Source organism: Myotis lucifugus, unplaced genomic scaffold, assembly GCF_000147115.1.
Source record: "Myotis lucifugus unplaced genomic scaffold, Myoluc2.0 scaffold_160, whole genome shotgun sequence".
Lineage (NCBI taxonomy): Eukaryota > Metazoa > Chordata > Mammalia > Chiroptera > Vespertilionidae > Myotis > Myotis lucifugus.
This window is the reverse complement of record NW_005871208.1, coordinates 822,573-835,767: the sequence shown is the minus strand read 5'-3', so window position 1 is coordinate 835,767 and position 13,195 is coordinate 822,573. Positions and strand designations below refer to the sequence as shown.

General features: G+C 54.6%; 1 protein-coding gene across 6 annotated transcripts; it reads right to left on the bottom strand.

The window, feature by feature from the left end:
• Positions 1–3,573: 3,573 nt before the first annotated feature.
• Positions 3,574–9,118, bottom strand: ATG101 (autophagy related 101). 6 transcript variants are annotated; one of them, XM_006095679.3, is made up of 3 exons: positions 9,023–9,118; positions 5,417–5,743; positions 3,574–4,278 (listed from the first exon to the last, which is right to left on the bottom strand). In XM_006095679.3, the coding sequence occupies exons 2-3, from the start codon at positions 5,666–5,668 to the stop codon at positions 3,874–3,876; spliced, it is 657 nt and encodes a 218-aa protein (XP_006095741.1). In that variant the 5' UTR covers positions 5,669–5,743; positions 9,023–9,118; the 3' UTR covers positions 3,574–3,873. The 6 variants fall into 6 exon arrangements, with proteins under 6 accessions (XP_006095741.1, XP_006095743.1, XP_006095742.1 ...); XM_006095681.3 differs by having other exon boundaries at positions 5,417–5,738; positions 9,023–9,104; XM_006095680.3 differs by lacking the exon at positions 9,023–9,118 and adding an exon at positions 8,865–9,016.
• Positions 9,119–13,195: the final 4,077 nt, after the last annotated feature.

Genomic DNA, 13,195 nt, shown 5'->3' with positions numbered 1-13,195 from the left:
CCTCCCAGTGGAATGGGCACTGCCAGGGCACCTCGGAGCTGGGCTGGAGCAAAGTGGGCGCAGGGAAGAAAGTCTCCCAAGTCCACTGTGGCCCTTGCAGACTCCCTCCTCTTCTACCCGCCTACCGCCCTGCTCCCAGGTACAGTGACCGCCTGTTCTAGGGAAAAAATACCTGGGCGGGGAACCACTGCAGGAGATGATGGGGGAGAGGGGGACAGCCCCTTCCCTCAGATCCCAGAGCTCAGGGTGGGGTGAGGCAGCTGCAGGCCCACCCTGGGACTTCCTGAGGCGGAACCAGAGACGCTGAAGAGCTGACGTGACTGCCCCCTCGGCTCTGTCTCTCACCTGTGCACCCGCGGCCTCAGTGAAGGAAGAACCACCGGAGCGGGCTCTGCAGCAGCCCTCAGCGCACTCCTGACCCGCACCGGCACCGCAGCAGCTCCCTCCCTCGCAGTCACGCACCCAGCTCAACTGTGCCCAGCTCTAGGGCTGCCTGGACAAGGCAACCCCAAGCGCAGCTGGGTGCCTAGGAGTCTTCGCTGCCAGGCTCAGCCTCTGGGGACGCGTGCTGCTCCAGGGCCAACAGAGCCCTCAGGCCCTGAGTGCGCAGGAGGAGGCCGCCTCCCAGGAAGAGGACCCCGCAGAGTACCAGCAGTGACAGCACGCCCAGCACGGCTGCCTGCACGGGGCGCGGCCCCTCGGGGAGCCCCAGCTGCACCCCTGACTGGTTGCAGCAGCTCAGCCAGGCAGCTCTGGCCGCCTGCGAGGCGTTCATGCTTCCCCTCAGCTGCTCAGATGTGCCCAGACGTGCGCAGGACCCTCAGACGTGTGGGAGCCCGGGCTGCAGGCAGAGGACTGCATCTGGGAGGGACCTAAGGGGCGGATCCCAGTCGTCCTACACCCCACCCCTTGCGCAAAGTGCTCAGGCCCTTCCCAGACAAAGGGCTCCCCGCGGCGTGGACTATGGCCCAGACTTCCAGGCCAGGGGTTATATCTTCTTGTCTCAGAGCCCCACACCTACGCATGTGGATCTGGCCTACGCTCCCAACAAGCAAAACCCAGGAATCCTGTCCCCAAGGCTCCTCCTGCCCCTTGGCAAAGGAAGTTGAGAAAGATCTCCCAGACCCATCCCAGGTGCTGGCTGGGGCGGGGCAGCAGAGCAGGAAGCGGAGCAAGGGCCATCCCCATTTCTGGCTGTCTGCTCAGTGCCGCTAGATGGCCCAGGTGCCACTGGAACAGGAGATACTAGTAAATGAAAGCCTCTAGGACCTGAGTGACGCCTATCCTTCCTCCCCTTTGGGAGCCTCCAGGGGCTGGACAAGCAGGCCAGTGCCTCCCTGGTCCCACACAGGAGAGAGGGAGGCTAGGGGGACTTTAAGACCTACCCCTGCTCCTTTGTTCAGGCCCCAGAGGGCAAGAAGGGATACAGACAATGGGAAAGCAGATCTGAGTCACCAGAGCTTGGGTTCTGACCTTGAGAAATCAGCGCCCTACCTCTGGGAAATCACAATGCCAAACGGATGGAGATGTTATGGTCCTGTCCACCTAAGGGCGTTTGCTGCCAGCTGGGTAGCCCACAGCCAAGCCAGCGGGGAAGAGTGGAGCGGTCTGGCTGCAGAAAAGGAGTCTGGGGAAGCTGGGATGGAGGGAAGACCCTACTGCCCAGGTCTCCTGAGAAACCCTGTAGCAACCTTGAGCTCTTTAAAACAAAGTCACTGCTGCCCTAGCCAGTGGTTAGAGCGTCAGTCCGCACACCAAAGAGTCAGGGGTTTGATTCCCAGTCAAGGGCATGTACCTGGGTTGCAGGTTCATTCCCTGGCCCCGTCAGGACATATGCGGGAGGCAACCAATTGATGTGTCTTTCTCACATCAATGTTTCTCTCTTTCTCTCTCTCCCTCTCCCTCCCTTCCACTCTCTCTAAAAATCAATGGAAAAAAGGATCATTAACAAAAAGAATACAATAAAGTCACTGCTAGCAAACACATGTGTCATCCAACTCAGAAGAAATCAGCTGATGGCCAGCTAGGAGAAAAAGGTCCCCCAGACTACAGGCCAAGTAGGGCTCACACACCATTAAGGATTTGCTGGGGATGGGCTTTCCCCATCTCCAGACCCGAGTTCTCCGTTTCTTCAGAGATCAAGAGTAGAACATCACAAAACCTGTCATGAACTATCACATGGCCAAAAACGGCTTGGAATGAGAAAAACGTGCACACGCTTCCTGCCAATCCTGGCTACTACCTACCTGCTCCAGGACCACGGGCAAGCCCCCTCCCCCACCCCAACCATTGCTCCCTTAGCACCCCTCCCTACACACAGTTCATTTAGTCTGTTACAACTGGCCCAGATGTAACCAAAAAGCATTGCAAAATATGGAATAAATCAATAAAAAGCACACAATGGAGGTCATTAATTTTGAGTATGCCTGTGTTGAAACGAGTGTGAGCTGCCGCAGTAATGTTCTAACAACCAGCCAGGGCCAGCCCAATCTGAAAGAAGTGTCACCAGACACCAGTCTCAAGCTGGCCCATCTCTCTTCCGAGAGAAACCCCAAATCAAATGAGCTCTCTGGTGCACGCTGGGCCTGTGTGCACTAGGAAGACAAAGAAACCCAGCTGGCGTGGCTCAGTGGTTGAGCATCGACCTATGAACCAGGAGGTCATGGTTTGATTTCCGGTCAGGGCACATGCCCAGGTTGCAGCTTGATCCCTGGTGTGGGGCATGCAGGAGGCAGCCGATCAATGATTCTCTCATCATTGATGTTTCTGCCATCATAAAGCAAGACCACACAATATACAGGCCAAGGATGGTACAGCTTCCTTAGGAAGGAGAAACAGCTCTGTCATATCTAAAAGCAACAGAGCCTCCTAGCCAGGTAGCTCAGTTGGTTAGAGCGTCGTCCCGATACAACAAGGTTGAGAGTTCAATCCCTGGTCAGGACACAAACAACAATCAACCAATGAAAGCATAAATAAGTGGAACAAATCAATGTTTCTCTCCCTCTAAAATCAATCAATCAATCATCTATATATATAAAAGCCTAAGTGACCAGCCAACCAATCGACCATTCAACCGGTAGCTATGATGCGCACTGACCATCAGGGGGCAGACGCTCAATGCACAGGCATGGAAACATGGAACAGACTGATGAATCTCAGAGGGAATGGGGGAGAGGGGAGGGGGCAGGGCAGGAAGAGATTAACCAAGGATCTTATATGCATACTAGAGGCCCAGTGCATGGATTCCTGCACCGGTGGGGGTCCCTTGGCCTAGCCTGCGGGGATTAGGCCGAAACCAGCAGTCCGTCATCCCCCAAGGGGTCCCAGATTGTGAGAGGGTGCAGGCCAGGCGAGATCTGTGTCCTCATTCAAGGGACTGACCCTGGTCACACCCTGGTGGGTAACATGTGAATGCCCAACAAAGTACATAATCAGTCAGCTTTAATCTATCTGTAATCCTATCCACCCATTCCCCTCATCTTGGATCAATGCCCTCAACACACCTGTGTCCTCACAGGTCTGCCAGAAAGTGTTAATGTTTCAGGACAGAACACAAGGCAAGGGAGAGATGGCTCAACCCAAACTCACATTCTCAACTTTATTCACCATCATAGTGATGGCCCTTCTATACAGTAGAGGAGGAAGGGGGATCCACCAGAGGTGGCAGACAGTATTGGCCTGACTGGACCGTCAGTGAAGATTACGAGGCTGGCCAGAGACTGGCAACCACAAATCAAGGAAGCCAGGGGATGGCCCTTCCAAGTCTTACCAAGGACCCGGAGCAGGTTCCAGAGCCCCAAGGGCCTAAGAGTACAATCCCCAGAGGCCAAGGTCTGCAAGCCGTCAAGGAGCACCCAAGGCACACAGCACGTCCTAGAGAGCAAGGGTGTCTTTGATGAGCCTGCGCATGGTGGTGGTGACTGAGGTGCCCAGGGCATCGGTGATTTGGAAGGAGATCTTGTAGAGGTAGGGCTGCACGTCCCGCAAGCCTGTGTCAAACACGTTGTCCACCTCCGACTGCGTGGGCATCTTGGGCAGGTACTCATGTCGGTTCATCACCTCCACGATGTTGATGATCTTCTCACAGAGCTTCTCACCCACCTTCTCCCGGCAGATCTGCCGCTCCTGCTCCGTGGCCAGGGCCACCACGTGCACCTTGACTGTCCACACTTCCCAGGGGATGCACTCGTCTGAGAAAGGCCAGCGAGACTTCTTCTTCTGGTAGAACTCCAAGGACATCTGCCCTAGCCCATCGCCACCTGAGTTGCGCAGTGCATCCTGGGGAAGAAAGGGTAGCAGATAGCAGGCTAGGACAGGAGTTCTCATCCTGTGAGCACCTGCTTCCTACGCCCCAGGGAATTATGCTCTCCTAGCTCTATTAGTCCTTTAGGGAGGGCAGGGAATGAGAAACAGAGAAGACAGATTTGGGACACAGCAAACTGCCTGCCTAAAATTGAGTGGTTTAGACAAAACAACAAAATCTGTCTCCTCGCCCAACTCCTCCAGCTTTGTTCAGAATTGCCGTTTTTTAAGCACTCATTCTGGGCCAGGCACTTTATATACACAATCCCACTCACTCCCCTCAACAACCCTGGAGGCAGGAATATTGAGGCAAAATGAGGCTGAGATTGAAGTTATTTTGCCAAAAGTCACAGGCCAGTGAGTGGCCTGTGAATGAACCCAGATTGTCTGACTGCTTTTCACCTTTACACAAAGGGCCTTCTTGCTCCTTCCACAACCACACTCCTTTAGCCCCATCCTTCAAAATGCATTCCAACATCTACTCCCCAGGTAAATCCTGTATGCATTCCCTCTGCTAATTAAGCACAATCCTTCCACTTCCTTCGCTCAATGACAACCTCAACTCACAATCTTTAAGAAAAGGAGGGAGGAATATAAAGCCCAGTGATCCTTGATTAGAAAGGAGGAGGCCAAGGAGCCTGGCTGGTGTGGCTCAATGGTTGAGCATTCCCTATGAACCAGCAGGTCATGGTTCGATTCCTGGTTAGGGCACATGCCCGGGTTGCAGGCTCAATCCACAATGGAGGGCATGCAGGAGGCAGCCAATCAATTATTCTCTCTCATCATTAATGTTTTTCTCTCTCTCTTTTCCTCTCCCTTCCTCTCTGAAATCAATAAAAATATTTTTTAAATAATAATAATAATATAATAAAATAAAAAAGGAAGCCAAGGAACAGAAGAGGAAAGTGAGGCAAAGAACAGATCAGACCTTGCTGCTTCTCCCTCTTCTCATCTGAGCAGCAAATGGGACCATCTGGTCCAATAATTCTGCCCATGCTCACCCTACCCCCTCCTCCTAGGGTAGCCAGGACCCTTTCCACCTCAGTTATGCAGAGCCAACCCAGAGGGTAAGGATGCTTCCCTCGAGTCCCGACGGGACTGTGCCACACCCTACCTTGAATTCCCCAACAACCTTGCGCAGGGCACGGTCCAGCTCCTCAGAGGAGACCCGCACGTAGGTAAAATCGATGAAGTCACAGTCGACATCCTGGGTGCCCACGGTGCCGATGGAGTAGGTGCCCTCCTTCTTGTAGTGGAACTTGCCTGTGCTGCGATGCAGGAGCACCGTGTGCAGCACAGCCAGCATGGCCTCCTCCACCTGCCGCCCCTCCACCGACACCTCCAGCACCTCCGAGCGACAGTTCATCCTGCAGCCAGTGGCCCACAACAGGGTGGGGGACAGGAGTAGAGACAGGGAGCTTCACCCCGCACAGGGGCTGCCCTGCAAGAAGAGCCAGGTCAGAATACTGAAACCTCTGAACAATCTGCATGTTACCTGCTCACTTCCTTCCAGGCCCAGCCCAGCCCCTGCCTCCATAGCCTTTCTCTGCATTTCGGCAGCACCTACTATCAGAGAACCTTAGGCAGCTGGGATCAGAAAGGGGGAGAGCTGCAAAGTTACCAGGCCACACAACTGGCCAAGGCTTGAACTCCATTAGGGTATTCAGTGCTGGTTACAACACATGCTCACTGTGCAACACCTGTCAGGCACTGGCCATTAAAGGCAAACACCTGCCCTTGAGAAGCTGCCAGGGTGGAGAGACAGGCAGGCAAACGTTCCCATGCTGGAGAGACTACCAGGTGGGAGTAGGAAAGTCTGATTTCCTGGGACCTTGAATGACCAGGTTAAGGATTTGAACTCTGTCCTAAGGACAGTGGAGAGTCGATGCATCACTGTGCCAAGATCAAATCTGTGCATCAGAAAGTTAACTCAGCCTCTTCACTATCTGGGGTCACAAAATGCTCTGAGACGTCAACAGAAGCGAAGGAGACTCGGCTTTAAACCTGACTGACCTGCACAGACACACCAAATCTCACTTATTTCCAGCAGAAAGGCTGGGCATGGAGTCCGATTAGAGGCCACTACAGTAGCGGCAGTTACAGAGGCAGCAAATGGCTGTGGGGGAATGAAGTGCAGAGTGTGGGCTCCATGTCCAGCAGTCCTGGGTGTGAATCCCGGCTCTCCCATGTCTGGCAGTGATCTTAGGCCAATCTCGCAACTTCTCCGGGTCTGCTTTCTTATCCGCAAATTTGGATTGTTGTGAAGGTTAAATAAAACAACATGTAAAACACAGAATCGTGGTTCAGAACAATGGCTCTAAAGCAGGGGTGGGCAAACTTTTTGACTCGAGGGCCACAATGGGTTCTTTAAACTGGACCGGAGGGCTGGAACAAAAGCATGGATGGAGTGTTTGTGTGAACTAATATAAATTCAAAGTAAATTCTCCGGGTCTGCTTTCTCATCCGCAAATTTGGATTGTTGTGAAGGTTAAATAAAACAACATGTAAAACACAGAATTGTGGTTCAAAACAATGGCTCTAAAGCCAGACAGCCTGGGCTGGAACCCCAGCTCTGCCAATTGCTCACTGTGTGCTCTTAGGCAAGCTGCTGAGCTCCTACGTGCCTTAGTTTTCCCAATCTGTAAAAAGGGGATTTAACAATCGCTACCGTAAAAGGGTTTTCTGGGGGATTAGGTGAGCTGGCATCTCTAAAGCACTTAAAGCAGCACCTGGCAATTAGTAATCACAGCAGGCATGAGCTGCTATAGTTATTATGTTGTAATTGCTGCATGACGCAAGGCTACACGGCTGCACTGGTGGAGGGAGAAGGAAGAACAGACTTGAGAACCAGAACTTAGAAGGTAACTGAAGATGCGCCCAGAGGGAGAGGGGACAGCCACGTTTCTTAGCTGAGAGTGTTCAGCTTACAAAGCTCCCCTGACAGCGAATTCGGCGCCTCTCAGGGCAGATGATCCCATCTGTAGACAGCTCTCCTGAGGACTCTCTCTTAGTGCTTCAAACCACTAGTCTTAGTTTTGCTATTAGAAGCCACACAGAATAAACCTCACCGCTTTCCACAAAGAAGCCTTTCAGCTGTTTAGAGGCAGCTCTTCCATCACCCCCTCCCCGGTTCCACAGGTTAACGATCTCCATCCCCCAGAAACATGCCGACATCACATCTTATCTACTCGTAGTGAGGCTGAAGACACTGTGTAGAACTGGTTATAATTATCAACTTTTAGATCAACTTTTCCCTAAATCAAAACATGATTTCCCACGCTTCCAGACTTCAATCCTAGTTCCTTCAATTCTAGTTCCCTCGCATGTACCTGTCCACTAAGTCTCCTTCCAGCTTCTATTCACTAGCCAGTCCCAAAGCCATGTCACACGCGTTAGGTTTTTATTATTGAGCACCTCAATCTTAGGAACGCTTTTCTCTTTCAACTAGTCTTTGTTGTAGAATAAAACACCCCTACGTTTAATCGCTTAAATCATCCAAAATTCATCCTTTCACGTAATTCCGTGGTGGCTGAGCCCCTGACAACTCTTCTCTAACTTTTTTTCAGTTTGTTTCTCTCCCCCTTAAGCGGTGCTGCCCACCACTGAACACACAGGGCGGCGGTCAGAAATCCAACGGGCTCTGCCCCTCGCTTGGCAATCAGCCGGGCCCACCTGTCCCAGCAGTCCCCTTCTCGCAGGTGTCATCCTGTCCTGTCTCTTCCAGGAGGTAGACAGTTCCTCCAGGGCAGGGACTGTCCTATCCACCACCAGAAACCCGGTACCTGGAACCTGGTGCAAAGTTACTGCTCGATTCATCCGGACCCAGCAACTCCCGGTCCTTGCTGGGGCTGCTGGACGGGTTTCTTCTATGCTCTTAGGTCACGGATGAGCGGGCTCTCCTGTTCACTGCTGCCCTCCATCCAGTTTACCTCCATGCAGCAGTTCCCCGCCTAGAGACTCCCAGCTCCAGTGCAGCTCCCCCTTCTTCCACAACTCCCCGCTCCGATGTCCCCCACAAACTTCAAACAGGCCATGCACCGCTTCACTTCTGTCCCAAGCCCAGCCCGTCCCTCATTCTCCACGCTATCCCAGGCTCCACTTCTCCGGGAAATCAGGACTGACCAGCCCCAGCCTCCTTCCCAGAGCGGCCACCTTTGGTCTGTGATGAGCCTGCCTGTCCCCTCAACCTCACCCGGCCTCCGTGAGCCAGGAGTTCTGGCTGGGAGGTCCCGTCACCCTGGTCCCCGCACGCCCAGGTCTGCAGATCACAGGGGCAGACCGACCCATGCGTTCTCGGAGCCAGGCTGGAGCCCAGGGCACCCCAGGACCACCTCACGCGCACAGGCCGGAGCGGGGTCACTCAGGCTCGGATCATCCCCTTCCTCCTCCTCTTCGCACCCGGCAAGATCCCCGCAGGTCCGACCCGGCGCAAGAGGAGGACTAAAAGCAGGACAGACAGCGCCCGGCTACGCATCAAGAACGCGGGCCGGACTCAGCGCCAACTTCCGGCCTGGGCCCCGTTTTCCCACCGCCACCCGCCCAGAACCCCCACAATTCGCTACCGGGGGTGGAGCGGGCTCCGGAGAGGTGGTCTCGGGGGCGGCACTCCGCGCCCACCTGGCCGGGCTTGGGAGTTCGGGGCGCGCCTCCCCTCCGGCCCGCTCAGGGAGCGCCCGCGCCTGCCCAGGGGAAGGGGCAGGAGGTTAGAACGGCGCCCTACCTCCCCGAACCCGCGTCCCGGACCCGCGGCCACGCCACCGCGCTCGCCGCAGCGCCAGACCACCGCCGCGGGAGACGACGCGCCGGCCGGAAACCCCTGCCCCGCCCCTCCAGCTGGACGGCTCCACCTGCCTCCGCGGCCGCGGGGGGCACGGGCCCGCCGGCCCAGCCTGGACACGAGTGCAGCTGCCCAGGCTGTTTTTACACCCACGTGAGAAAATACGTACACCCAAGTCCTGATATTTAATGTGCATGTTCCCTTGTTCTTGATTATTTCTCGGATTTTAAGATTTGATGGTGAGAAGTATCCCCTTCATTTGGACGACTCCATTCACTCCCACCACCGAGAATGTTGTTGTGTTTCGGCTGGAACGACTCACTTCCGCCATAGAGACGGGAGGGAAGGAGAGGCCGACGAGCTCTGTGCTGCCTCCCTAGGCGGAGCGGAGTCATCGCGGCGAGCCAGCCCCTCGGGTGGAGACGGGGTCCCTAACTCGGGCCTCAGAGGCCAGGAAGGGGCACCGACGCCCCGAGAAGAGGGCCATGCTAAGTGGAGAGGTGCCCTGCAGATGAGCCCCGGCCAGTGTGCTGCATGACGCCGAATGGATCGCAAAGCGTTAGCGTTTCCAGTGCATAGTAGCCAGGATCCCTGGCCCCACAGAGACTGGAGAAAGGGCCTTCACCTTACTCTGCGTTATCCCCATACAGAAGGGCTGCTTGGTGCTTTACTTAACCAGTCTGGTGGCAGTCCTTGTAAGGCTGGTAATTCTGCCACTGCCTCTGTGTGTGCCTCTTGACGTCACTCATCCTTTCTGATTTGCTCCTTTAAACAGGGAGCTAGCTGTTGTGCGGCTTACAAGAGATAATTCATATGAAAAGCCTTTGTGCGCTGTGAAGTGTTATGTGAACATGAGTGCATGTTTAGTGCTGTGTAACTTCCTGGGAGCATTGGTCCTCCGAGTAGATGGTCCGTCCAGGGCAGACAGGGGTTTCTCCGCAGCTCTGGGAATGCCTACAGAACCTGGGGATTAAGATGCTCATTTTCCTAACATGCACTTTCTCTTCCAAAATAATAATACATAACATGTATGGAATGGAATGGAAAGGGCGTGATTCTAAGTGTTTTATATATGTTAATTTAATTGTACGAGACAAATTGACGCTGGGAGAGGTCAAGTAACTTGCCCGAGGTCACTGGGTAAATGGCAGGGCCTGGGGTTCACATGCAGGACTTCGTACCACCACAGAAGTTCTATTTCTGGTTCCTCCCGTGCACTACCACACTCCAACATGCCACCCCCAACGCCTGCTCTCTGATGGAGAAATGCCTTGATTAGTAGCATTTGCCAATTCTCTACTATGGCCAATTTTAAGCTCTAGGCCAGCGGTTCTCAACCTGTGGGTCGCGACCCCTTTGGGGGTCAAATGACCCTTTCACAGGGGTCGCCTAAAACCATCGGAAAACACACATATAATTACATATTATTTTTGTGATTAATCACTATGCTTTAATTATGTTCAATTTGTAACAATGAAATTGGGGGTCACCATTAGGAAGGTTGAGAACCGCTGACCTAGGCCATCACTGAATGTGGAGTTCAGAAGGAAAGGATTACAGTTTGATCATCAGAGTTACAACCGGCTCTGAGTACCAGTACCTGCCAGCTCCGGCATTCCACTGCCACCTGCCTGCCCTCAGGCTTCCCCTCTCCCACCCGTCCTTCAAACCCCCTACTCAATCCCCTTTTCTGGCTGACCTCCCCACCCATCTACTCCCCATCCCCTTCCTGCCTCCCCATAGTTCTGCCCTGTGCAGCCTTGGTCTCTGGTTGTCTCTGTCCCTCCTCCAGGCAGCCTCGGAATACCCCCAAAGCCCGGGAAGGAGAAGCTGCCTGCCTGACAGACCAGCGGCCTTTCCTGGAGCCTGGACTTAACCTAGGAGGGGGTATCTGTGAGGAGCCAAGGCCAGTGAGAACCCAGGGGAGGAACCAGGGGCTAACTCCCAGATACAGCAGTGAGTGAGGGGGAGACTGACCTCTCTCTACCTCTGACCCAGTCCGTCTGCCTCCGGGCTCTGTGCAGCCACGACCCAACATCATCATCACCCTACTTCCAGCCATGGAGCCTCACTGGGCACCACAGCAGCACTTCACATGCACGATGTGTGGATTTCTCCAACCACTTTGGAAGGGAAATATCATTTCCCCCCAATTAACACAGAATGAGCTGGGGCTTAGGGATACGTAGTGGCTTGCTTCAATGGCTAATTTTATGTGTCAACTTGACTGTGCCACAGAATGCCCAGGTACTTGGTCACACTTTACTCTGGGTGTGTGTAAGCGTGTTTCTGGGTGAGATTCACATTTGAACCCCGAGGCTGAGTAAGGCAGCCCGCCTTCCCTAAGGAGGGTGGGCCTCAGGCAGCCATCCTGAATAGAACAAAAGGCCTGACCCTCACACAGGTGAGGGGAACTCCTCCTGCCTAACAGCTTCCAAGCTGGGCCGTTGGATTTTTCCTGCTTCAGACTTGAACTGAAATATCTGCTCTTCCTGACCTTGAGGCTCCGGCATCTGGAACCACACCATCAGCTCTCCTGGGTCTCCCGCGTGCTGACTGCAGATCGTAGGATTTGTCAGCCTCCATGCTCACATGAGCCGATTCCTCCTAATAAATGTATAGATCCTATTTGGTTCTGTTTCTCTGCAGAACCCTGAGAAACACTCGCCAAGGCCACAGGTCTACTCTTTCCTCATTCCACCAGTTCTTTGACCCATTCTTGTCCCTACTCCGAAACTCACCCTTCCATGGAGCCTTCCTTGCCTGAGGGTGAAGCCAAACCCTCTCATCTCTCTTATCTCACGCCCAGGTGCTAGCCAAGACTTGCCTCCTCTTCCCTCCCTGAATCCTTATTGGATGGTTCTCATTGCACCTCAGTTCCTGGTTCCTACACCCACAAGGGTGGTCCTGACAGGGAAGGAAGGTCTTGGTCAAAATAGACAACATGGAATGAATTCTCCCATCTTATGCCACTACCCTGATGATCAAGATGCAATCATTCAATCATTCATTCATTCATCCATGCAACACATACATAACTTGTCCATATGCTAGACCCATGTCATACCAAAGTGGACAAGTCACAACCCTGGCCCTCTGGGAGCTCAGAGCCTTGCAGAGGAGAAGGACCAGGAGATCCACCTGGGCAAGAGAGCACAGTGGTGTGAAAGAATGGCAGCAGGTTTTGCAGGGCTAGCTGGGGCCAGCATGGAGGCTACTGCTGGCATTCCAGAGATGCCTGTGGCCTGGATAGACAGGGACCCATTCAGAGTGCAGACGAGTCCCAAGCCATGCTCTCAGCAAGTTGGGAGGTGACCGGGCACCAGAAGAAGCCGGCACAGCTGCAGAGAACACAGGAGAGCAGCCTGTGGCGAGCTGGAAGTTGATTCCAGAAAGAAGTGGGGCTACAGGGAATTATTCTGGGGAAGCTTCCTGGGAAAGAGGAAAGAGAAGAGTTGGGGGGAGAGGCCTCACTGAGGACTGAGCATGGGAACTGAGGGTTCTGAGCAGGAGAGGCCAGGACTTCTCAGCCACGGCCCAGAACCACGGCCAGGCAGGCGGAGGGGCAAGTGCTGAGGCCCTGTGAGCCAGGCCTGCAGCAAAGGTCTGTGGAGGGAACTTAAAGGCCAGCGTGAGACCTTGGGAGTAGGCAGCTGGCTTCGCTTGGAGCGTGTGGCCTCGGCTGGCCCCACCCATCCTAGTGCAGGTCCCAGGGGAGAGCTGATCCCTGACGCTGGTCCAGCAGGCCACCCCCAGCCATTCCAGAGCTGACCCCTGTGGCGTCACAGGAACGACTCAAGCCTCAGCAACAACAATCAGTGGGACTGACGTCAGGCCGGGGGCTCCTGACGGTGACCAGCCTGGCTGGGTAGCCAGCACCCTGCCTGCTGCCCCTCTAGTCGGGCCGGGCCTCAAGGGTGAAGAGGACCAGCTGTCCCCTTCTGACATCTGCCCCCCGGCATCCTGGGCAGGGGCTCCTCTACCCCCCACCCTTTCTGGGCTGTCACTCCCAGCCCACGCCTCCTCCAAGGCAGCGGAAATGGCTGGGCGGAGGAGAGAGTGACAGAGAGCGTGAGAAAGAGGCACCTCCCAGCCCCGGCATCATCGGGCAGCCTC

What these genes read in the sequence shown, in the direction of transcription:
- ATG101 (XM_006095679.3), bottom strand. Translation starts at nt 5,668, where the DNA reads ATGAACTGTCGCTCGGAGGTGCTGGAGGTGTCGGTGGAGGGGCGGCAG. An exon ending in AGGTTGTTGGGGAATTCAAG is followed by an intron (nt 4,279 to 5,416) that starts GTAGGGTGTGGC and finishes TTTCTTCCCCAG; the next exon opens with GATGCACTGCGCAACTCAGG.